Raw genomic sequence first — 26,640 nt, 5'->3', positions numbered from 1 at the left:
CAGCCTGTGAGCCACAACTACTGACCCCGTGTGCCACAACTACTGAAGCCTGCAAGCCTAGAGCCTGTGCTCCGCAACAAGAGAAGCCACCGCAATGAGAAGCCCGCGCACCGCAACGAAGAGTAGCTCCCGCTCGCCACAGCTAGAGAAAGCCCGTGCGCAGCAACGAAGACCCAATGCAGCCAAACATAAATAAATAAATAAACAAACAAACTAAATACCATTCTCCACTAAAAGGAACCAGGACTCCTGGATAATGGCTGCATCCAGGTGCCAGAAAGTAAAGGAGTACTCAAAGAATGATGGAGGTGTGTCAAAAGGGCACAGAATAGTAAAATGTTAATGAATAATATGGATGGTGGGATATATGTTATATAAAACTCTTTCAGATTTTCTGTATTTAAAAATGTTTTACAATAATACATTGTGAAAGGATTTAAAACACACAAAGACACAGAAGCCAGCATGAATGGGTGAATCCCACTGACCAAACTTGGGACAATTTGAACTCCAAAATAAACAGTGATAAATTATGACACATTTAATAAAATAGGAAACTCTGAATTCATACTGATAGAAATAAATTAATTGAAAGTTTGATGAAAAACAAAAAGAAGTTCATAGTTTCAAAGAATTTCTCCCACAAAATACTTCCTAATTACAAAGAGGAAGAAAGTAACTACTGGAGAAGCCTGGCAGACACTACCTTACTGAAATAAACACCCGTAATGAGACATTAAAATCATGTGCCACCTCACAGGATGCAATGAGAAGAACAGAGCATCACTTCTCTGAGAGTCCTGTCAAAGACATCTACCCTGAATCTAATCATGAGTAAGCATCAGACAGATGCAAAGTGAAGGCCATTCTGTAGAATAATTGGCCAGGAATCTTCACAAGTATCAAGGATATGAGTCAAAGAAAGACCAAGGAAGTGTTCCAGATTGAAGATGACTAAAGATACATGACAAGTAAGTACAGTGCTTGATCCTGAACTGAATCCTTTCATCATAAAGAGCATTATTGGGACAACTGGCAAGATGTAATGTATCACATAAATATTTTGATTTTGATAGTTATATTGTGATTATGTAATAGAGGTGCTTATTAGTAGAACTACACACTAAAGTATTTAGGGACAATGTGGCATTGTGTCAGCAACTTAGATCACAAATGGTTCAGGAAAGAAGTGTTCTCTGTACTATACTTGCAACATTTCTGTAAGCTTGTGCTTGTTTCAAAATAAAAATTGAAAAATTACGTTCAAAATGCTGAGTATACTAGAAAAACGCACTTGACTTGGAGCCAAGAGGTTGTTAATCCCAGTTCCGCCAGTGACTGGGTGTGTGACCTTGGGCAAGCTGCTTTACGTCAGGCCCCAGAGTTTCGGGCTGTAGGACACAAGGCTCTCTAAGGCCCCTTCCTAGTCTAGCATTCCACCACCTACACCCACAGCACTCCCTGCCTGAATTTCTCCAGGCTCCAGCTGTGTCTTAGACTTCAGATGCCCCAAGGATTCTGGGTAGCGTCGAAAACAAACAAAAATGGGTGTGGCCAAGCTCTCCAGACTGCAAAGACGCTGCCCTGGCCTCAATCTAGGCCGCAGTCTCCCCCATCGCTCTTTCGGAGGTGGAGCAGTCACGCCTGCCAGTGTGGGCGCTCGATAGCTCGGCGGCCGGCTGGCGGGGCCTCGGCGCGGTGCGGGGCGCGTTCCCAATCGCTGGCTCCCGCCGCACTCCAGGCTCCGAGCTTTCCGTCCCGCCCCGCGCGCGCCCCTCCCGCCGTCGCTATCGCCTGCGAGTCCCAGTGCTGTGGATCCGATAACTTGGCGAGGCTGGGACGGTCGCTGAGTCGTGGTCGTGGCGGACCTTGGGGGCGAGCAGTCGGGAATCCCCGCAGTGGAGGCGGCTCCCGGCGCGAGGGGGCGGTGTCCGTGCTGCCTGCTGGCTGGGAAGAACCACACACCGGGGCCTGCACTGTAAGTTGAGCGGCTTGAGGGTCCCCGGGGTGGTCGCGGCAGCGAAGCGGTGGAGGAAGCTGGGACCCCGGGAGCAGGAACGGGACGAGGGATTAGGTGATCTGGCCGAAGGGGCCGGAGCCCTCCGAGGAGGGGCTGAAGTGCGGCGCGGGGATGGCAGAGTAGCCGTGCACTCCGTTCTTCCTCTTGGGCTCCGGGAAAGTCTGGTTTCTCCCGTGCACAACAGGTAGGCGTGGACTCTGGCCGCCGGCGGGAGCCCCCAGGCTTGCGGGGAAGGTCGGAAGGTCGGAGCCCGCTTCGCCGGCGCGCCGCTCCCCGGACCCGCCCTGGCGGCGCCCGCCGCGCCGGGGGTTGGCCGGGAGCGGGGCCCCAACCCGAGCTTAGGGAGAGGTTCTCCGAACGCCCGCGCGCAACCCTGGAGGCGCGTTTCCGGGAGCAGTGGAGAGTGGATTCTGGATAGTGCCTTCTCGCAAGGAAAGCAAGCCTTTGCCGGGGTAGCATTTGCTTAGTACGAGGAAGCATTTCTTCTTACCCTACTTTCGGCCAGCACAGTGTCATTTCAAGGGATTATAAAGTCTTTGGAAACTTTATGAAGTGCTTTATGGTATTTACTAGTCACAGTAATGTATACCTCCGGCAAGTTAAGATGATTTTTTGTAACTGTCAAGTCAGAGAATAGGTGTCAAACGATTTGCGCTCCTTTATTAAAGGTTATAGTTATACACTGTTTTTATGTGCAGTCATTTATTCAACAAATATTCAGCATTTTTTATGTGCAGGCTTAGCGCCCTTAAGGAACTTAACAGCCTAGAGAAGACGTTAAAAGGGAAAAAAGGGGCCCATAAATACGGTTCAGAACTTTGTCAGAGAAAATACTCTGGGGAGATTATAGTGTAAGGAAAAAGTGTGCTTGGAGTTGGGCATTAGGTGGATGGGGAAAGGCGAATTGCCCTGTTTCGTTTTCAAACATTTTAGAAAGTATGTCTTTGAGAAAGTGGTTTTAGATCAGCATTGAAGCTGAGATTTGTCTTACGTTTTAATACCATAGATTTTTTTCCCCTTTAATGAAATCGGTAAGCAGGCAGGGTTTATAATAAGAATAGTGACAGTTGGAAAAAGTACAGCTATTTTATATAGATAGTTATAGTATTGGAAGACTCCTAAACTGACGGGAGACCTGAATTTTAGCTTAAGCTCCTCCACTACTGTTTACGGATCTTTGTTAACTTTTCTCTTTTCTTTTTTTTTTTTTTTTTTTTTTTTTTTTTTTTTGCTGTACGCGGGCCTCTCACTGCTGTGGCCTCTCCCGTTGCGGAGCACAGGCTCCGGACACACAGGCTCCGCGGCCATGGCTCGCGGGCCCAGCCGCTCCGCGGCATGTGGGATCTTCCGGGATCGGGGCACGAACCCGTGTCCCCTGCATCGGCAGGCGGACTCCCAACCACTGCGCCACCAGGGAAGCCCTCTTTTCTTTTTGTTTATCATTGTATCTGACTTTAGAACAGAAAATGCATAATCCAAAGTACCTTAAATTTTTTAAAAATTGCACTAATAATACGTTCTCTAAGGAAAAAATTTAAGAACTTTCGTCTTTAAGCAATACACCTATCTTCCTTTCTTCCATTCAGCTTTATTTCAAAAAGGGGATTGAGAGAGTTGATAACCTTTATGAGCTTTTCTTAATTATCTTTTGAATAAAATAAAAGATTAAACTCTGGATTTGTTTAGGTCCCTTCATATTCTAAAATTCTTTTATTCTAAATCCCGATTAATCAGTTTAATGACATCGGCATTTTTTTAAAAAGTGTTTATTGACTCTTGTGTTTCATTAATTATCCATAGTATAGTTGATGGGTTTGAACAGCCCCTTCGTGGGACCTTAGTCCGCTCACATAAAAGCATTTCTGCATTTTAAGGAGACTGCAGAAACTGTTATTAAACTTCATTTAAGAAATGAATTAACTGAGGCCTAAGGAATTAGTAGAGACTTGTTTTTATCATTTAATTGAATCCTTTGTCTAGTTGTAGTGTTAAATTCTTTGGATTACACTAGGGGTCAGCAATTGACAGGCTGTGGGTCAAATCCAGCCTGCTGCCAGTTTTTATAGATAATGTTGTACTGGAACATAACCACACTCATCTATTTATGGCCGTTTATGTATTGTTTATGAGTAGCTGTGATAGAGACTGTGTGGTCCACACAGCCTAAAGTATTTATTCTCTGGTCCTTCACAGGAAAAAATTGCTGACCCTGGACTAGAACTCTTAATCACTGTATCTTTTGTGGGAGTTCAGTTTTAATTCTTCATCTTTTTCATTATGTTAGGTGAACTACTGGATCCCATAAATGCTTCCACATCCTAGATGTGTAATGATGGAAAAAGGTCATGCCTTTTCTGTTATATTTACCTAATAATTTTTAATTTCAGCAATCCTAGCCTTTTGGAAGGCTAGAGAAAGGGAAGGATTTTTACGTGTTTTCTAACAACTTTATAATTTCAGTTTTAATTTAGATCTGATGTGGAAATTTTTTTTCATTTAGTAAAGTCTCTCTTTTTTTTTTTTTTGCGGTACACGGGCCTCTCACTGTTGTGGCCTCTCCCGTTGCGCCGCGCAGGCTCAGTGGCCGTGGCTCACGGGCCTAGCCGCTCCGCGGCATGTGGGATCCTCCCGGAGCGGGGCACGAACCCGTGTCCCCTGCATCGGCAGGCGGACTCTCAACCACTGCGCCACCAGGGAAGCCCAGTAAAGTCTCTTTTTAATATTTGTGTTTTTCACAGGTAACAGTAAGTTATTTGTACTCAGACTTTTTTTTTTTACCATGAATCTAGTGATATTGATTAAAAGATCAGACAGAAAATTATTTGACAGTGTAACTGTGAGCATGAAGTCAAACGTATATATACAGTAAGACCCAAATTGGAAATTGGAACCCTCTAAGCAGATACCCAACAGATTGAAACTGGAGCATGTATCCTGAATCATGTTAGGGATTTTCTTTTAGTAGTAACAACTTAAAAGATAATTATTTCTAGAAAAGAAGCATAATATAGCCATATTAAAGTATTATGTTAGTGTTACCTGCCTAAGAAATTAGAGCTAATTATGTGACAGGAAAGAAGGAAAACTTGTATGAGGTGATATTTAAATATTTAAAGCAGAGTATATACTTTTGCTAATCTTAAAACTGTGGTATCGTTCTAACTTCAATAAATAAAGTATTTTATATATGTACTTCTTTGTACTTATTTTCTAGATTATGCTTCTCTATGGATATACAACAGCATCTGTCTATATCCTTTTCTCTTGTGCTTGTAGATTTCTGTATGTTGAATATATGCATGTTTTTGTATATACATTCATAATAATACCTCACTTGTTCAATACATTTCTTATGTAAGTAAAATTATCAGAAAAATGAAATTACCCATTGAAATGCACAAAAATTTTTTAAAGATATTTTGGGAGGAAATCTGCAAAGCAAAAAAAAAAAAAAGAAAAGAAAAGAAAAATATATACAGGTACAAAATCCCTTAAACTTACAGAGTCCAAAAGCCTTTTTTCTTAACTCATTTGGCAGCAAAACATCACCTGAGCTGATATAAAGCTATTTATAGTCATTATTTATCCCACCTTTATGTGAATGTTTATATTTTGCTGCAGAAATATCAGTGAGTTTGATTATGGAGTGCTGTCCCAGAGCAACTAGGGGTTAGAGGTAATAGATGGTATGTTCAGTGTATTACTTGGGTGGGCTATGATGGTGGCAGCCAGAAAGCAGAGGAATATAGAGTTGTTCCAGGGAGCTGCACTTGCAACGTTAAGAGCCTACTTAGGCATCTGGCAGGGAGTAGGAAGCAGTGTCTGCTAAAAAACAAGAACCCTCAGGTAGGGCTCCAGGAGAGTCAGAGCTGTAGCTAAATTATAGACTAGACATTTCATAAGATATGTTGTAAATTAGAAGTGGGAACCGTGAGGAAAAGCCAAGATGTCAGACCATAGTGTGCATTAAGGGTGAATCTGTGAATGCTAACCAGCGTGCAAGAGCCATGAATAGTTAGAATGGGAAAAAGGAGGGGATTCTATAGCAGGTGGACTCAAATGGCTAACTAGGAAGTCCTAGGTGGAAGATTTCATGAGCAGCCAATACAGTGATATTTTGGAAAATTGAGCAAGGATTCCTGGCCTCTGATGAGCTGGGGGAATAATGGCATCTTGTGCACTTTGCTCTTGAACTAAGTATCCCCATATTGCCTGCTTTTTAAAATATCTGTATTAAGTAGTATTTTGGTCAATTCCATCACCATTACCTGCCTGCCCTGACTTCTTCCTGCTCTCAGTGAGTTTGCTTCTTCACTTTTAGTATGGTGCCCTACTCCACCCTAACTAGAATCCAGATAACTGGATTATTAGTCATGTCTAAACTAAACTAGAATAAACTGGCCTTGAGAGCCAAGAAACTGACGTCAGTAAAGTTCATGATCTTTGAAACAATTAATGGCTGTATATCTTCTTTTTCTTTAACTTTTTTTGTTTTTTATTGTACTTCTTGTTACTGGATTCTTAATTAGGTACCAAGTAGTGAGATTGCATAGATAGTGACTTTCAAACTGAGTGTGGTAGGGGATATTAGAGTAAAATTTCTCTTTTAAAATTTGCCTTCTGGAATTCCAAAGTGTCCAGAGTGAAATCTTTCTTCCCAGGGGGAGGTGGAAGAGTTGGTTTGTGGAATGAAGAGTGATAAAAATTGTCAAGAATAGCCAAAGACTAACCTAACACTGTTAGTACTTATTGATTTACTGTCTAGATGGAAAGGGCCCTCTGGAAGTTGATGTCTCTAGTAGACCTCACACTTTATCAAAAAGCCTAAAAGTATTGGAGACCTAAGAGGAGAGTGAAATGATAAGAAAGAACAAAGTTATAAAGATTAGATGCTTCAGTGGGCATGGCAGTAACTGTCAGTAATAGCAGTGATTAGAGACTATATGAAGAGAATGTAGAAAGTAGTTGAAGGAACATGGACATTGAAACTAGACAGATGTAGGTGTTAATCTTTCTTCCACTTAAATAGCATCTTCATCTTGGACAAATTGCTTAACTCATTATCCTCATCTGTAAAATGAGGATGATAATATCTGAGTTTCAGTGTTATGAAGATTAAATGAGATAGTGAATTAAAAGTTTCTAGTAAGCAAATCCTCAAGAAATGTTAGTTCCTTTTCCTATCATTGCCTTATTAGAGTTGGCTCCTGCTGCTCATTTCCCCTCCCCCTCCACCCATACTTCCTTTTACCCTTCAAGGACTTCTCTTTTGTAATCTGCAAGGAAAATTCCCAGGACTGGACATCAAATGGGGCCCCTATTGGCAATCTCCTTCATCGAATCCAGCTTCTGCCATTCTTCTCGTCCCTAATGGTAATCTGCAGCACTTTGGAAAAGCAAGAAAGGAAGGCAAAGGAAATTGCATCCCTACTTCTGGCCCTTTCTTACCCCAACTTATAAATTTCTGTGTAACTCCTGTTTCTTTCCTATTCCATCCTAGCTTCTCTGTCCTATAGGATGTGCTCCCCATCAGCTTTTGGAGTTGAGCGGATCTGCCTTTCCTATTGACTTGTATTATGCAGTGGTGAGAAGCAGCTTTCTTGCCATTTCTACCAAGTTTGCAGGAAATATTGTTTGAATCTTGGTACATTGAATGTATTTTCATTATATAGTAAAACAAGGTATTAGTGCTATGCCTGGGGCATGGTGCAAGTTAGACTTTTGTCATATGACTTAAGAAATATGGATTAAGTTGATTTTATGGGAATTGTATTCAGAATCCAAAAATCAAATTTTCAAATTTATGGTGCAACAAGCCATTTTTAGTTTGTTAAAAGTATGAATAACACAGATTTTTATATGAACTGATAAATCTTAAATATACTAGGTTAATTAAAACTATTTTTTTCTTTACTCATATTCCAGGAGTAGAAAAGATTCTGTTTATATTTAGAATTCTGAATGTTAGATAATTTGATCCAAAATATTAATCAGAAATGGCTACTTTTTAAATAAATTTATTATTTTTTTAAATTTTATTTATTTATTTATTTTTGGCTGCGTTGGGTCTTCATTGCTGCGTGTGGGCTTTCTCTAGTTGCGGCGAGCGGGGGCTACTCTTCGTTGTGGTGCGCGGGCTTCTCACTGTGGTGGCTTCTCTTGTTGCGGAGCATGGGCTCTAGGCACACAGGCTTCAGTAATTTTGGCGCGTGGGTTCTAGAGCGCAGGCTCAGTAGTTGTGGCGCACGGGCTTAGTTGCTCTGCGGCATGTGGGATCTTCCCGGACCAGGGCTCAAACCCATGTCCCCTGTGTTGGCAGGTGGATTCTTCACCACTGCACCACCAGGGAAGTCCCAGAAATGGCTACTTTTAAGTAGAAGTGTGACACTGACTTGTTACATATTCTTCTACTTCTTAAAAAATCCTATCACAGTATAAGCGAAAGGGAATTTAAAATTTTTTGACTCACAGTAGTCTTTAATGATTAGTATTTAAAGATTGTGTACTATAGAACACTGAGTTCACAGGGTTCCCAGCTGGGAAAAACAAGAAAAAGGTAAAGGTGGGGCAAAGGTTCATACTTAAAATATGTTGAGAAACATCAAGTGCCATATATATATTGGGTGGGCCAAAAGGTTCATTCAGTTTTTTTCTGTAAGATGGCTCTAGTAGCACTTAGTTGTCTTTAACTTCATTTGAAACAATTTTGTTAGATTATATGTGACAGCTGTCATATCTGCATGCATTTAAAAAAAGAATCCAGATTGGAAAAGAAGAAGTAAAACTGTCACTGTTTGCAGATGACATGATACTATACATAGAAAATCCTAAAGATACCACCAGAAAACTGCTAGAACTAACCAATGAGTTTGGTAAGGTTGCAGGATGCAAAATTAATGCACAGAAATCTCTGGCATTCCTATACACCAACAACGAAAAATCAAAAAGAGAAATTAAGGAAACACTCCCATTTACCATTGCAACAAAAAGAATAAAATACCGAGGAGTAAACTTGCCTAAGGAGGCGAAAGACTTGTACTCAGAAAACTATAAAACACTGATGAAAGGAATCAAAGATGACATAAATGGAGAAATATACCATGTTCTTGGATTGGAAGAATCAATATTGTGAAGATGACTATACTACCCAAAGCAATCTGCAGATTCAATGCAATCCCCATCAAACTACCAATGGCATTCTTCACAGAATTAGAACAAAAAATTTTACAATTCGTATGGAAACACAAAAGACCCCGAATAGCCAAAGCAATCTTGAGAAAGAAAAGTGGTATTGGAGGAATCAGGCTCCACAACTTCAAACTATACCAAAAAGCTACAGTAATCCAGACAGTATGGTACTGGCACAGAAACAGAAATATAGATCAGTGGTACAGGATAGAATACCCAGGGATAAACGCACGTACACATGGGTACCTAATTTACGACAAAGGAGGCAAGAACATACAATGGAGAAAACACAGCTTCTTCAATAAGTGGTGCTGTGAAAACTGGACAACTACATGTAAAAGAATGAAATTAGAACACTACCTAACACCATACACAAAAGTAAACTCCAAATGGATTAAAGACTTAAATGTAAGACCAAACACTATAAAACTCTTAGAGGAAAACATAGGAAAAACACTCTTTGACATAAACCACAGCAAGATCTTTTTTGACCCACCTCCTAGAGTAACGGAAATAAAAACAAAAACAAATGGGACTTAATTAAACTTAAAAGCTTCTGCACAGCAAAGGAAACCATAAACAAGACAAAAAGACGACCCTCAGAATGGGAGAAAATATTTGCAAATGAAGCAACAAGGGATTAATCTCCAAAATATACAAACAGTTTATGGAGCTCAATATCAAAAAAACAAACAATCCTGTTAAAAAATGGGTGGAAGACCTAAATAGACATTTCACCAAGGAAGACATACAGATGACCAAGAGGCACATGAAAAGATGCTCAACATCACTAATTATTAGAGAAATGCAAATCAAAACTACAAAGAGGTATCACCTCACACTGGTCAAAATGGCCATTATCAAAAAATATAGAAACAGTAAATGCTGGGAAGGGTGTGGTGAAAAGGGAACCCTCTTGCACTGTTGGTAGGAATGTAAATTGATACAACCACTATGGAAAACAGTATGGACGGTCTTTAAAAAACTAAAAATAGAACTACCACATGACCCAGCAATCCCACTACTGGGCATATATCCTGAGAAAACCGTAATTCAAAAAGAGTCATGTACTGCAATGTTCATTGCAGCACTATTTACGATAGCCGGGACGTGGAAGCAACCTAAATGTCCACTGACAGATGAATGGATAAAGAAGATGTGGCACATATATACAATAGAATATTACTCAGCCATAAAAAGAAACGCAGTTGAGTTATTTGTAGTGAGGTGGATGGACCTAGAGTCTGTCATACAGAGTGAAGTAAGTCAGAAAGAGAAAAGCAAATACCGTATGCTAACGCATATATGTGGAATCTTAAAAAAAAAATGGTACTGATGAACCTAGTTGCAGGCCAGGAATAAAGATACAGACATAGAGAATGGACTTGAGGATACGGGGAGGGGAAGGGTAAGCTGGGACAAAGTGAGAGAGTGGCATGGACATATATACGCTACCAAATGTAAAATAGATAGCTAGTGGGAAGCAGCCGCATAGCACAGGGAGATCAGCTCCGTGTTTTGTGTCCACCTAGAGGGGTGGGAGGGAGACGCAAGAGGGAGGAGATTTGGGGATATATGTATATGTATAGCTGATTCACTTTGTTATAAAGCAGAAACTAACACACCATTGTAAAGCAATTATACTCCAATAAAGATGTTAAAAAAATTTTTTTTCAATTAAAAAAAAAGCAACCAGAGTTGAGAACCACTAGTCTGCATTGTTATAGGTCTACTGTCTTGACATGCTTAGCTTTTAATTTTAAGTTTACCAGCCTCATCTGTATTGTTCCTTTTGGTGTTTTCCCAGTGCTGCCTTTTTAATTGTTTGACCCTTATCCTTGGAGGACTTGGGAGGTGAAACCTATTTTGTGATTTACTAAAAGGTGTAGGGGGAAATAGGGAGAGAACGAGCCCAAATATAAAGTAATGCCTCCCCCCACCGCCATGCCCTGTTTATTCCACACTTTTTGTCTCTTACATCTTAATGTCAAAAATGCTGTTTTTCCTTTTTTCCCCCTGTGGAAGGGCTTCCTAGCACTGAGGAAGGAGAATGAGCTTTGTTGCCAAAGAGACCTGGGTTAATTTTCAGCTCTACTGTTTATTGGCATGTAAGTTTTTTCTTCCATAAAATGGGGGCGAGTAATGCCTTCCTTGCTTTCTTCCTTTTGATGATTAGAGGTGATATAAATTAAGCACCTAAAACTTCCTGGCTCAGTGAGTAATAGCTACTGTTGTCAATTTGTGATTTGGGAATCTGGAAAGTGAGAGGCATTGCCGTGAACTACAGCAGGCAATACATTTGTCCTTCCCACTTGTGATGTTACCAAGATGATGCTAACAAATGGTATTATGGATTATAAAAGTTAGGAATCTAACGGAAGTTTGGTTTATTTATTGGTTTATTTATTGTTTTCTAAGGGTTTCATTTTGAAAGTTTTTAAATCATTAAAAATTTGGAGACTAGAGAAGATAGCATTACCCATAATGCTACTACTCTGATAATCATTATTAACATTTTTGAATCATGATTTGGAAAAATACCAGGAGCATCTGACAATTTAAATGATGGCTAGAGAAGCCAAACATTTTATGAAGCATAACTATAATAATGGAAAAAGTGCTATACCAAGAGAAGACAGTATAATCATGAAAGGCTTCCTGAAGGAAGGCTTTTTTTTTAAGGTGAATTTTGAAATAGTTTATTGTAGGAAGAAGCAAGGTATTTCAGATTCAAAAATGGAATACAGACAGGATTTTAAAATCATTAAGATGAAACTATTAACTCTAGAATTAAAAGTGATTTGCTTTAATATTCATTTTACCCTACAACCAGTGAAATACAGTGTGTCAGCAAACCAACTTTAAGACTGTGCCTAGGGATATTTAAAGTACAGTAATAGAAAGGCTTCATTTTCTTTCTACCAAGGGCAGCCTTCCTTAGGCAACATCTTAATTATGACCTAATGCTCTGTGTAACTTGTGAGTTCCTATTTTGTAACCTATACTTTTGCAAAGCCTGAATCACAGGTCATAGGGAATAATAGGTCAGTAAAGAATGATCCATCTTCTTTCTAGATTAAATCTTGGGATTCAGAACGAGCTGCCCGAAGTGTGTCACTTTTGCATGAGGATTGTTTTGAACTAAAGGCAGTCGAGATGCTTGGGTTCAAGAGAAAATATTGCCCCTCCCATAACTACTTAGAAGAATTTAAATTTGGGATTTTTCCCAGAAGAGAGTTATTGCTGGAGGTAATTTTTATCTAAGTAGACCCTTCTCTATGTCAGAGCAAACATCTAGTTACCAAGCATCTACTCTTCTTAATCGTCCTGTGGATGACTCTTCCTGCCCTTCGAAGCCCCAGGCCACTGTCCCATTCCTTAGCTTAGAATGGCATAATACCTTATTTTACCTTTCTGTCTTTCAACATTTCATGTATCTGGGGTCTTTGACCCTCTTGTGTATGGGGTTCCTGTATGTCCAGAATTAAATTTTTCTCCTGTTAATCTGTCTCGTGTCAATTTAATCTTAGACCATCCAGAAAAACCTAAAAGGGTAGAGGAAAGTTTCCTTCTTCCCCAACAAGCTAATTACTGTTTTGGGTTTTTGTTTTGTTTTGTTTTTTGAAAGGTATAGATTTTAAAAAGATTTATATATGTACCTGAAGTATGGGAGATTCTTGAGAGGTTTTTTGTTTTTTTGTTTTACTGTATGCTTTTTGAACAAAACTGAGAAGCTAAAGATTGGAGGCTGAGTTGAAGCTGTTGTGATGTCTTGTAGAGATGTGAGTTGAGAGTCAAAGTAAAGTAATTTAAATTTAAGTATGAGACAGATTCCGAAACTTTAACTGCTTATTACATTCTGGAATTAGTTCCATTTACTGCTGAGTGGCTTATTCATTTTGTAAATTGGTCTTTTAATGCTCTGGAAAGAAAAAAACAAACCAATTCGACAAACCTATCTTATTTTGTGTTTGATGTTTTCTTTGATTGTTTGTGATTTCTCTCTCTCTCTCTTTTTTTTTTCTCTTTTCTCTCTTCAAAATGATATAATAAGTCATTTTAAAAAAACTAAAATGACCAAAAAGATTAGGGAGACTTATTCCCCCCTGCATAAACTTCAGCATATGTTCCCAAAATAGTTCTGTAAACCCTATATAGATATGGTGATCATTTCATGTTTGCAAATGTCAAATCATTATATAGTACACTTGAAACTAACATAATATTGCACATCAACTATATTTCAGTAAAAATGAATGAATGAATAAATAAAATGCCTGGCTTCAAGGTGCTTGACAGGCTTGATTGGATAAAAGGGTGGCAGCATAGTATCTAGTGGTTAAAGCACATATATCTAGAGTCAGATTGCTGAAGTGTATGACCAGGTTCTGTGTGACCTTAGGAAAGCTACTCAACTTCTCTGTGCCTCAATGTCCTCATCCTAAAATAGTGCTAATAAAAATAGCTACCCAAGGACAGTTTTGTGAATTAATTATTCAAGAAAATGTAAAGTGCTTGGAGTAGTGCCTGGACTATAATAAGTGATGAATAAATAATTAGTTTCTGTCAAAAATAATGGCTGGCATTACAGTTGGCACACAACAGTTTGATGGACTCTTTTTTTCAAGTAATATAACTGTACCTTGAAAAATATATTGATATATATGTTCACTTTTAATAAACTAATCACGTCGTAATCTCAACAAACATAAAAATGGAAAATAAGAGAAAAACTAGAAAAATAAGCATCCTTCAGGTATATATAGCCATAGGATTGTGGTCAGACTAAAACATAACAGTATATTGACTACGTTTGTATTCATCATCCTAAAGTGAAACTATAGGTTAGAGCAGGAGCATCTGTTATTTGCAAAATGCATTTGCTTGTCTCATTGATGGTAGGTATGTGGAGATCGCAGATGCATTTTAGATTTGGGGGTTTAGATGTGGGATTACCAGTGTGAATTGTCTGCTTCTTTTAGGAGCGATTTATATGAGGAATGTATTGAGGGCATTGTAGATAACTTTATGCCCTGCTTATGATCTCAACCTTTTACTGAATTATTTATTATTGCATTGTGTTAGCTATTTTGCTTCTTGATAGATCATTTTACACCACAATATTGCTGCTGCCTAAGGAAAAAAAAGTCTCTTGAGCAGTCCTAATGACCTCTAAAAAGGGTAATTTGATTCTTGAGATTTTGAGTTGCCCTGGTGGTTATAAGAAGTTTTCTCTATGATACTCAGGTTTTTTATTTCCTCTCACAATCATAGATACTGAGTGCAAACTTGCTTTTCACCTTTGGTATACTTAGTAGCTTTCTTCTGGAAATTATTTCTGTAACATTTATTAACTTTATCCTTAATTGTATGTATTTTGGTCAGTTCACTTCGATAATTTAAGAAAAGAAAGGAGGGTTTTTTAAACAAGAAGCTAAAATTCACGTTATCTTTATAAAAGTAAATTTGTTAGCATGGTTGTTTATATTGTTCTTGTTCCTCAAAATTGACGTTTATGAAAATAACCTAATGTGCACTTCTGTTTTCTTTTGAGGGCAGTTGGTGCCAGGTCATGGGTGGCACTGGGCGTGCGGGTAGGACTAATTAGGGAGATGGCTAAAAGCAGCACATAGGTTTGAGAAGACAGTGGTGGTCAAAGCTGTATTTTGGCCTCTGGGGCAGCGTCATAGTGAGAATATAGGATATTAACCCAAGCCAGAGGACGAAAGTAAGGTAAAGAGTAAGGGTTGAAAACTTGAATACCCATAGAAGTTGGCAAATAATGTAAATGAATGAGGCAGTCCAGCTGGCAACTGTGCCTGATGGAGAGTCCCTGCCCCTCTTAGATTCCGTCATTCATTGCTGTATGGGATATGGACCCAGGTTTTTGTGTAAAATCTTGTGTTTAAATGTTAGTAACTAATTTTTTCCCCTAGTACGTACATTGCAGGCCAAATGTAGCCAACAGTGTACCAGTTTGCAACTACTGTCTTTTAGAGGGGCTCTTTTAGTTATTTAACAATAATGATGATGTGATACTCTAGGTAATTTTATACCCATAAACTTTCTTGGAGAAAAAAATGAAGGAAAGAAAAGCCTTCCCATGTCTCTCCCATCTGATTTTCTAATACATCTTGCTGGCTTCTCTACAAAAGATTGAGATTTATTTAGGGGAATATGAGCTCTGTATTTTATATAGTTTAGTTTAATTACCTGTAGCATTCTGTCTGTATTTCTGTGCAGTTCCAATTACCTGTTTCTGTTTAGCTTGGAGTTTTATTTATAAGGTATCAAATTTATTTTTGATACATCAGTGAATAGGAGTATCCATCTTATATGTATATGGTACCATCTCTGTCATTTAATGTTCTTGATGATAGCTGTTACTCCTGTAAGTAGTAGTAATGATTTTTTTAAAGCCAGCTTATGTTTTTTTAAAAATTTCTCTTCTTAAATAATTTTTCCAACTTTTTATTGTGATCTTTTAAAAAATACAGAAAAATTGAAGAACAGTAAAATGATTACTCACATACCCACTACCAACATCCAACTGTTAACATTTTGCCATATTTTATGGGTAATTGATTGATATACTTAACCATTTGAAAATGAGTTACAGACATCATGCTGTTTCACTGCCATATACTTGAGCATGCACCTAGAAATAAAAAATTCCATAACCACAGATGCCACCTTACAGATTTATGTGTGTGTATGTATTGTGCACACATGCTTATGTGTTGTATATAAGCAACACAGGAACTAGAGTGTACCCAGGAGATGATCATGAATCTGAAACAAAACAAAACCTCCTCTGTCTTATGTTGATTATTTCCTATAACAGAAATGAAGGCTACATTGGATCTGGGTCAGAGCAGACATGATCTTTATTGCTATAATCCCTGGACAACATCCATCCCAGTGCCTTCAGAAACATGAGTTTGCTTTCACAACAAGGCTCCCAGAGAGATAAGGAGACTATCTATACTGGTTGGGATGGGACTCTTTCCCAAAACTCCTAGCCTCAGGCAGTGTCTTTGTTAGATTGGGAGAACAGATTTTAATAGGAATAAGTCCCTCTGCTCCTGGCTTGAATCTCCAGGTAAATGACAGGTTATTTATGGAGGCAAAGATCCAGGGAGACATCAAGCTTTACTATAGAATTTTAGCAGGAGGTCTGGATATTTGGTCATTTGTTAATATGTACCCATGACCCATTTTAGTAAAAAGGTGCTTATGCTACAGAGAAAACTGAAAATCTTGAGTAGTCTAACCTTAAAATTTTCAAAATTTTAATGGAACATCTCTTCTGTTTAGCAACTTTTTGCATGTGAATGTCAATAATCCTACTCTATTTTCCTGTCTGCTCTCTAAAAAAGGGGTTTTGTGTCAGTGTTAACTAGGGTTTACTATTGGGATTTTCCCAGTTTCACCCTAGAGCTGTTACAAAAGATGTCTCCATTTATTTATGCTTTGTGCTTTTCTGTGCAAGATTTCCAGTATTGTGATTGTGTTCCTTTTCACCCTCCTTTTAAAATATTATTTTCCTCTATTATAGGTTTTCTTCCTTAGGTATATTGACTGAAGTTTAATGAGAAGAATCGTGACCAGCTAGGAGAATTTTCTGCAAGGAATGGAATTAGCTCATAGCTTACTGCTGAATGAAGAAGGATACAATCAACTGGCTGAAGTTCAGAAGGCAGAGTTTATTTTTGATTGGTTGAGATATTTGGAGAAGCTCTTGCTAGCAACCAGCAGGGTGAGTAAAATTGCAAGAACTGTTTTTTGAGTTTTTTTTAATGTGCCAGATAATGTTTAACTTCCTTTGATTTGATTTTCTAGTTCTGTCGAGTATAACCTAAATTAGCTTTGGAAGGTTAGACCTTAGTAAGACTTTATATTGAAATAGGAGGTTTCTTCTGTTCAAAAGAGCAGGAAGAAATTAGCCAGTATTTGTAGTATTACTTTCAAATATATTAAAAACAAACTACAGAGCACATTGTGTTAGATTTCATTATCATTGTCTCCTGTACCTTGTGTCACTCCACATGCATGACATCCTGGTGCAGTATAGCGCTAAATAATGTGATGGGAGTTTCACTTAAAAAAAAAAGTGTGAACTCTTTAAGGGGAGTAAGAATTGAGAGGGGCTTCCCTGGTGGCGCAGTGGTTGAGAGTCTGCCTGCCGATGCAGGGGACAAGGGTTCGTGCCCCGGTCCGGGAAGATCCCACATGCCGTGGAGCGGCTGGGCCCGTGAGCCATGGCCGCTGAGCCTGCGTGTCCAGAGCCTGTGCTCCACAACGGGAGAGGCCACCACAGTGAGAGGCCCACGTACCGCAAAAAAAAAAAAAAAAAAAAAGAATTGAGGAGTCTTTGAGTAAACATATTCCCTTTTAAAAGTTTATGAAATGGCTACCAGAAAGTGAAGACTAATCACTCATACCCTTTACCGACATTCAGCAGTTGTTAACATTTTGCCATGTTTAACTGATTTACAGAGCCATGTGAGTTGCTGCTTTACTTCTAATACTTTTGCATACATCTCCTAAAAATAAGGATATTCTACAGAATGACAGCACCCTATGTAATGCCCAAATGGTGCAAAGACACTACTCATGGAGACATTTAGAATTTAACAAATGACAAAAATCCATACACTAAATTAACAAATATTTTATTGTGGAAGTTTAGGCCTCAGGGAGCACCTGAATACCATTACCACTGTGATGATATTCTGTACTCCTTTTTCAGAGCGTAGACAAGTAAAATGGAGTCACACTATCGGCATTTAGATGCATAAGCTTGCAAAAAGAAAATTGCACTAAACTTAGAAAATGATCTGAGTAAGACAGGTAACCATTACAAGATCAGCTCTGGTGATAGGTTTTAGGTTGCTGCTTATTGATGCAGATATATATTGGGCAGAGGCTTAAGAACTAAGAAGCTCTACTTAAGATATAAATTTGCTCTACCTTTCAAACCTAAGAAGAAAGACATAGAAAAAATAGAGCCCTTGTCTTTGTTCACAAAGACTCCAGTATATTGTAGTCCAGAATTTACTTTTTGGAGATATCAGCAGGGCAACAAACTACCTGTTCATGAGGTGTAATAGCCATGCCACCAACTTATTTGTACTATTTAATCAAAATAATTTTGCATTTTTCTAGAGGCTTTTAGTTAGTTCTTAATTATATGAAAGGAAAATCATATTAGAGGATTATGTGTAATTATGTTGACTTGAATTATCTTTGTTACCTTCCTTTCTAGAGTGATGTAAGGGAGAAACAGAAAACTCTTGTGGAACAGCTCCTATCTTTGTTGAACAGCTCCCCAGGGCCTCCTACTCGCAAACTCCTTGCTAAGAATCTAGCCATTCTTTATAGTATTGGAGACACATTCTCTGTTTATGAGACAATCGATAAATGTAATGATCTTATTCGAAGCAAAGATGATTCTCCAAGTTATCTTCCCACTAAACTGTAAGTTAAATGTTAAAACTGAACATAAAAGAGTTCTTCTTGGTTGTATCATTTTTATAAAGAACCCAAACTTTGCTGTACGGTAGAAATTAACACAACATTGTTCATCATCTGTACTTCAGTAAAATAAGTCTTAAAAAAAAAAGAACCCCTGGACTTCCCTGGTGATGCAGTGGTTAAGGATTCACCTGCCAGTGCAGGGGACACGGGTTCAATCCCTGGTCCTTGAAGATCCCACATGCCGCAGAGCAACTAAGCCCATGCACCACAACTACTGAGCCCACACGCCACAACTACTGAAGCCTGCATCCTCTAGGGCTCCCATGCCACAACTACTGAGCCTGCATGCTGCAACTACTGAAGCCTGCCCGCCTAGAGCCCATGCTCTACAACAAGAGAAGCCACCTCAGTGAGAAGCCCGCGGACTGCAAACAGGGTAGCCCCTGCTCGCCGCAACTAGAGAAAGCCCATGCACAGCAACGAAGACCCGATGCAGTCAAAAATAAAAATATATATATTAAAAAAAAAAAGAACCCAAACTACTTGATAATTATTATGAAACTGAATACAAATTCTTTTACTCATTTTTTAAAGAATCTAACTTTCATAATTATTATGAAACTGAATACAAATCGTTTTACTCATTTTTTAAAGAATTTAACTTTCATAAAGATCTAACATTTTCCCATGGACTGAGAAACAGTTCTTTTAAAAAATGCTTTAGACATTTGAAGCTTAGATTTGGGGATCAAAACTGTCTGATAAAAATTTTAGTAGTTGAGGGACTTCCCTGGTGGTCCAGTGGTTAAGACTCCGTGCTCCCAATACAGGCGGCCCGGGTTCCATCCCTGGTCAGGGAACTAGATCCCTCACACTGCAACGAAGATCCCATGTGCCAAAATTAAGACCTGGTACAGCCAAATAAATAAATATATATATATAAATAAATAAAATTTATTTTTAAAAAATTTTAGCAGTTGAGTGTTTAAGGCACAAGTACTTTAAATTCTTCACGTTTTGTATGTTCTTTTAGTTTATTAGTTCTTAGTAGTGAAAATTAATAGTAAATATATAGGAAAATACTCTTCTAACATCCTAAAAGAACAACTTAGTTTCTTTCTCCATAGGACTCAGTTCATTTTATCACCTGTTTTTTAGAGAAGGCAATTTGCCATGTATGGTTGCATAGTACTAATGTTATAGAAATTTTTGTTTATTTAATTTTTAGCCTATAGTAGAATGTATTTTCCCATAAAGTTTTCAGACTTGATAAGAACATTGTTCTTTTTCTTTTATCTTTAAGACCATCTTTGATTATCTGATATATGAAGCTCAGTTCTATTAAAAATTGTTTTGTAAAAAATTTGAGGGGATGGAATCTTTGGGCTGAGATTTAGATTAGTTGAAGATATATCTTTTTAAAATTCTTGTATTGAAAATATAATTATTTGATACTCACCTAAGTGTCATTCCTTAGGATATAACGGTGGAATAGATTCTGGGAAATTTTATCCTTTAAAAGTAAAATTAAGTAGTCATCTTTACATGTGCTAAGATCCTTTTATTCCTGTTTTTTCATTCATGACTAATTTCTAATTTAAATGTCGTTCCAGCGCTGCTGTGGTGTGTTTGGGTTCCTTGTATAAGAAGTTGGGTAGAATACTGGGTAACACCTTTACTGATACAGTGGGGAATATTCTTAAAGCTATGAAGAGTGCAGAGGTAAATACAAACTTTATGGTTTCTTGAGTTAATAAAAGAGCTTTACCTATGACAAGCATACATAGTATGTATGTAAATATATCCATAAATGACATTTCTATGTAGTGCACATATGTACTTTGTATATTGACTCTTTATTAGAAAAGCAATAGTACAATAACATTTTGTGTATTCAGATAAATTCAAATGGGCACAAACTAAGGTGTTTCTCTGGCAGACCCATCCCTGCTCCCTCTTCTTGCATCACCTTTTCCATCTGATACTACTTATTAGTGCCAGAGCAAGTGCTTGTCACCAAGGATCCAGATATGTAGTTGGTAACTACCATACACCTGATGGATGGATTAGTATTGTACCAGCATCAGCAGGGTGTAAGGAATAAAATCAGGAAAGAGTGTGGAGGACATAAGCATGACTAGGGTCAGGATGACCTTTCAATCGCCAGGATATATATTGTCAGCCTTAGCCTCATTGATTTGTTGGCATCATTTACCATTGTAAAACACCCTTTGTTTTTGTAACTGTCTCTATTGGACTTCCAAGATATACTGGAATTTCTTGCCAACTATAGTTTAACAGTTTTGAAATTAAAGCATTTGTATGTTTGTATATCAAAAATTTTAAGTCTGTGGTCCCTTATATTTAAGGATAACTCAGCACCTTTAAATATAAAAAAATCACACCTGTTCCTGTTCTTACCTTGCTTGGAAAAAGTCTAGAAAACAGCCCTGAAACAATGTATAAAAATGCTGGCCTGTCACACACATTTCTTTTTAACTGTATCAAGATAAAACATGGGAAAATTCAAATGTAAAGTCTGCCAAATTTCAAGAAGAATGTAACTGATTCAAGAATTTTAAGGAGAAGTGAAGTCCATAACATAAAACTGGTGAGGGAATCAACTCAGCAGATCACTTCTGAGTATCAATAGTTTACACAAAGATTGAAGAAGGTAATTCAGGAGGAGATTTTTTTTTGTAGTTTTTATAAGAGTTTATTACCATTTTATAAAATAAAAAACTGCCCAATATGTTTGAAAAATCTGAGAAAATTTAGATATTTTAAGATGGATAGAAGTTGAGATAATTTATCAGTGGCAGGTCTTTTGGTGGTGAAAGGAAAAGGAGATCTTTCTGCTCTGAAGGCACCGAAGCTAGAGGTGAACAGATTTACAAAATGATACTGAGCACCATAAATGGTAACATGTGGACACAGGTATAGGCTCTACTTTAATTCTTAATTTATATAAGAGAAAGCTCATGATGAAGACAAAGAAATGGAAGGCATTGTGGGTTTTAACATATATAGAATTAGAATATATAAAAACAGCAACATAAAGCATATGAGAGAGTGTATGGAATTGTACTGTTTTAAGGGTCTTGCCACTATGAAGTGGTAAATAGTAGGCTTAATTAGAATGTAACCTATTAGGGATGTGTAGCATGATGGCTACAATAATCACTATTTAAAATAGTTATAATGGGATTCCCTGGTGGTGCAGTGGTTGAGAGTCCGCCTGCCGATGCAGGGGACACAGGTTCGTGCCCCAGTCCAGGAGGATCCCACATGCCACGGAGCGGCTGGGCCCGTGAGCCATGGCCGCTGAGCCTGCGCATCCGGAGCCTGTGCTCCGCGGCGGGAGAGGCCACAGCAGTGAGAGGCCCGCGTACCGCAAAAAAAAAAAAAAAAAAAAAGTTATAACAATGTAAATATTTATACACCCCTCAGAACATCTAAATTACAAAGCAAATATTGGCAGACCTAAAGAGAGAAATACACAGCAATACAATCATAGTGGGGACTGCAGTTCCCCCCCCCGCCTTTCATCAATGGACAGATCACCCAGACAGAAATCAACATGCAAACCTTGGAGTGAACTACATATTAGACCAGTTGGACCTAATGGACGTAACCTGATCATTCCACCCGACAGCAGCAAAACATACCTCTTCTAGGGCACAGAGCATTCACCAGGGTAGATCACATATCAGGTCCCACACAAGTCTGGGCAAGTTTAAGAAGACTGAAATCGCATGAAGTATCTTTCCCACCCGCAATGATATGAAACTAGGTGCCAATAAGGGCAGGAAGGCTGGAAAATTCTCAGTTATGTGGAGATTAACAGCAAACCAGGAGGAGAGATTGTTAACATCCATAAATCTGGTTTTATTTAAAAGGATGTGTCTGTAAGAACTTTTATTTACTGAGGTATGGCCACTTTAAACTTTTTTTTTTCTCTTAACTCCATTGATTAAGCTATACTTTTTAGGCCTCATGGTTAACAGAGGATTACTCTATAGGTTTCAGAACATTTTAAGTTAGGGACTTCCCTGGTGGCACAGTGGATAAGATTCTACTCTCCCAATGCAGGGGGCCTGGGTTCGATCCCTGGTCAGGGAACTAGATCCCACATGCATACCGCAACTAAGAGTTCGCAGGTCATAACTAAGGAGCCTGCCTGCCACAGCTAAGACCTGGTGCAACCAAATAATTAATATTTTTTTAAAAAAAGAAAATTTAAAGTTATTGCTAAGTACTTTATTGCTCCTCCACTTTTACCTTTATGATTTAGTTGATTCAGTACCACAACGTTTTGGAGATGTCAAAAGGGATTTCCACCTTTGATACACACCAGTATTGATAAATAGCATTTGAAATTGGCGTAAAAGAAAGTTAAGAAGTGTCCCGTTAGGACTCATTTTGTTAATGTCTACCTATAATTACTGTTGTGCTCCTTTGAACAAAAATAAATTAATAACATTACTATGAAAATGATACTTGATCTTTCTCCAACTTTAACTTACCTATAGTGGCTTTAACTTCCTGAGACATAGAAAGCATTTGGAACATTTAGTAAAACATCATAGTACAAGCAGCTACTATTTCTTGAGTGTTTATTAAGTCCAGGCACTGTGGTGAATGATTTACCCACAGGGGCTTGTTTACTTCTCACAGTGGGGTTCATCTTATCTTCGTTTCATTTTTTCATTTCTTTTTTTTTGGCCACGCTGTGCAGTATGTGGGATCTTGGTTCCCCGACCAGGCATCGAACCCATGCCCCCTTCAGTGGAAGCGCAGAGTCTTAATCACTGGACCACTGGGGAGGTCCCTTATCCTCATTTTATAGATGAAGAAATAAGAACAACTTAAAGTCACACAGCTACTAAGGTTCAGAGCCAAGATTCAAACTCAGGTCTTTTAAAATCTAAACCCAGACTTTTAACCTCTGAGTTAAAATACTCGAACCAATAAATGATAAAATATCAATAGCTATGAACTCAACTGAGCATTTACTGTGTGTCAGGCACTGTTCTAAGCACTTCACATGTAGTAACTCGTTTGATCCTCACAACAATCATTTAACTTTTATCTTTAAGGTAGAGAAACAGATTTGCCCAAAGACATATAGCTAGTAGGTGGCAGACCATGCACTCTTACCATGTTACCTAATTTATAGCAACCATTTATTGAGTGCTTGACAACATGCAAGCCTTATGCCTGGCTCTTCCCATATAATTTCATTTAATCTGCACATCAACCCTATAAAATTTGTGTTATGTTGAAATGTAATATATACAAGTAACACTTTTAAAATAGTAAACACTGTAAGAAATAGCAATTATTCATGTGTCTTGATGTCAGAATAGGTTGGTTAGTGTGTACAAAAATCTGAGTATTTCTCTAATATGAGATAAATTTCAATGCTTAATACTGTTCTTCACAGCAAATTTTTTTTTCCTGTTCTTTAAATTTTTTCCTCTTTGGTAGTCACAAGGTCGATATGAGATCATGCTGAGTCTGCAAAACATATTGAGTGGACTGGGAGCTGCTGCTACACCTTGCCACAGGGATGTTTATAAAGCTGCTAGATCCTGCTTAACAGATAGATCCATGGCCGTTCGTTGTGCTGCTGCAAAGGTAAAATAGTCTAATGAGTAGAATTTCTAAAAATTAATATAAAGACAACTAAATCAGTTTATCCCAGTGAAAACACTAGTAACAGCTACATGATCTTAGAGCTGCAACCTTGATATTCAGATAGGACTATCTCATTTTAACATATGAGGAAACTGAGGCCCTGAGAGTTATATGAATTTCCCAGGGTTCTTAAAGTGGTTAGCAGCACCTTGTTGGAAGTGGGGAGTTCAAGTTACCAGATTCTAAGTATTCCTTCCATTCCACTGTGCCTCCTCTCTATAATTGTGTAAAATTTACATGTACGGTTTATGTTGTTTGAAAATGATTTGTTTTTGTTTTTATCATGCTTTCTTAACATAGTTGGTTAGATAGTAAAGTGTTTATGTTGGAATTATTCTCACAATTGCTTATAGCCAACAGATAGGTTCTACAGACATTTTTCATAGCCCATTGAATTAGAAATGGGTCTTTCTCCTACCCTTTGTGGACACGTTGCTTTGTATAGTATAATTTTTATGACTTTTTAGTAAGTATTCACTTGTTGTCCCTACAATCATTATTTAGAGACTTTGGATTTGTGTATTATTTTTGCTAGATCTTGATAGGTTCTGCAACTTATATAGATCTGAACCTGACATTTATATTTTGTTTTTCATTAATTTCTTTTTTTCCCGATTGAATAGTGTCTCCTTGAACTTCAGAATGAGGCCATCTTTATGTGGAGTACAGACCTGGACAGTGTGGCCACACTATGTTTTAAATCCTTTGAAGGCTCCAATTATGATGTGCGGATTTCAGTTTCAAAGCTACTAGGCACAGTGTTGGCCAAAGCTATAATTTCTAAACATCCAGGGGCAGGTAAATTCATGTAATTATTTTCATAATGTCTTCCATAATTTTTTCCCAGTTGATTTAAACAAACATATGTAGCATTACTGCTACCCATTATTACTTTTGAAAAGAGGCAGAATATCATATAAATTTTAGTTTGGAAACATGTCTATAAGTCCTAAGATTTCATTTTAAAACAATTCAGTGAAAGTTTGAGGAAAAAATTAAAAGAACTCTTAAATAAATGTGCTTTATTCAGTCATTGTCTTCCTCTACACCATGGCTTTTTTTTTTTTTAAGTGAATTGTGGAGTGTTATCCAATAAGAGATATGATCTAATTCTCGAGAATTTTTTTTTATAAGCAGCATGCACCTGATTACATACATTTGGCTTGCCATCTTCTAGATTGGTATAAGGGAGCAATGATATAAATAATTCCAAACAGCAGATACTTGAAATTTACTGTATTTGGACAATTTGTGTTTGTGTTTATTCCCTATTTATACACTCGTAGGCAGTGAGCAAGGATGGAGTATTTTTGAAAACAAAAGGGTTTGCCTGGGTTTAATCTACGGTGTATATAAAACATTGGTGAATAATTAAAAACTTGCTTTATTATTCTGTCTCCAAAGAATAGCAGTCTCACGCTAATGAAAATGTGATTGTTCTGTAGAACCTTGCTCCTCAATATCTGCAAACCGAGAGTACTAGCCTCACCTGGGAGCTTGTAAGAAATGCAGAAACCCAGACGCCACCCAACTTACTAAATCAAATTCTCATTTTAACAAGATCCCCAGATAATTTGTATGCACATTAAAGTTTTAGAATCATTGCTCTAGAAATTGTTTATTGTGACATTAAGAAGTGTTCTGGTTTCTTCTAAGCCAGTGTTTCTCAACCAGAGCTGAGAGAGGACAGTGAGTACAGCATATCAGAATCACCTAGGAAGCATTAACAACTATATAGTCCCTTCATTCTCCAGTTGAGACCCACATGTTTAAAATTTATAATAACTGTTTTTTTAGCTTTTGGTTCTTCTAATCTTGTAATTCAGACTTGTTCAGGGCATTTAAGAGGTTAAATCTTAAGCCATCTAAGAGATTGAAATTAGAAGAAGACATGTTTAATCAAACCCTCTTGAAAATGTGAATTGCTCGTTTCCATAAAGGTATCATTAGCACTAGTACACAGTTGCAGTAAAAACAAGCAAAATACAGAATTGCCTAACAAATGTGAATGATATTTAAATGTATATCCTCCTAGAGTAGCACTAAACTAATAACAGCATTTTTGCAATCAGACTAAGCAAAGTGAAGAACCAGCTTCACCCACACGAAAAAATCTTTGGCCTAATCTTTTGTTAGGAATTCTATCGTCTTGCATCTGTAAGTTCTAGGCTTGTGTTATAATTATTTTCATACAACTAAAAAGTGATCTAGATGTCATAATAGATTTTTTTAAAGTAGGAGACTAATAGTTA

The 26,640-nt window shown here is 37.9% G+C and overlaps 1 protein-coding gene across 5 annotated transcripts in view; it reads left to right on the top strand.

Moving 5' to 3' along the window:
* The first annotated feature begins 1,186 nt into the window (after nucleotides 1-1,186).
* HEATR5A (HEAT repeat containing 5A) overlaps nucleotides 1,187-26,640 on the top strand; it is a 117,693-nt gene continuing 92,239 nt past the window's right edge. Inside the window, exons 1-7 of one of the 5 annotated variants that reach the window (XM_082618586.1) lie at nucleotides 1,211-1,978; nucleotides 11,234-11,316; nucleotides 16,767-16,967; nucleotides 18,477-18,688; nucleotides 20,302-20,410; nucleotides 24,179-24,328; nucleotides 25,012-25,186. In XM_082618586.1, the coding sequence (XP_082474712.1) occupies nucleotides 16,842-16,967; nucleotides 18,477-18,688; nucleotides 20,302-20,410; nucleotides 24,179-24,328; nucleotides 25,012-25,186 (772 nt within the window). In that variant the 5' untranslated portion in view covers nucleotides 1,211-1,978; nucleotides 11,234-11,316; nucleotides 16,767-16,841. Of the gene's footprint in view, nucleotides 1,979-11,233; nucleotides 11,317-16,766; nucleotides 16,968-18,476; nucleotides 18,689-20,301; nucleotides 20,411-24,178; nucleotides 24,329-25,011; nucleotides 25,187-26,640 lie in introns of all 5 variants that reach the window. The other 4 variants (XM_082618589.1, XM_082618588.1, XM_082618587.1 and 1 more) reach the window with 4 other exon arrangements.

This window comes from Mesoplodon mirus (genome assembly GCF_964341445.2).
Source record: "Mesoplodon mirus genome assembly, chromosome: 4".
NCBI classification, from domain to species: domain Eukaryota; kingdom Metazoa; phylum Chordata; class Mammalia; order Artiodactyla; family Ziphiidae; genus Mesoplodon; species Mesoplodon mirus.
This window is presented reverse-complemented; position numbering and strand designations above follow the sequence as displayed.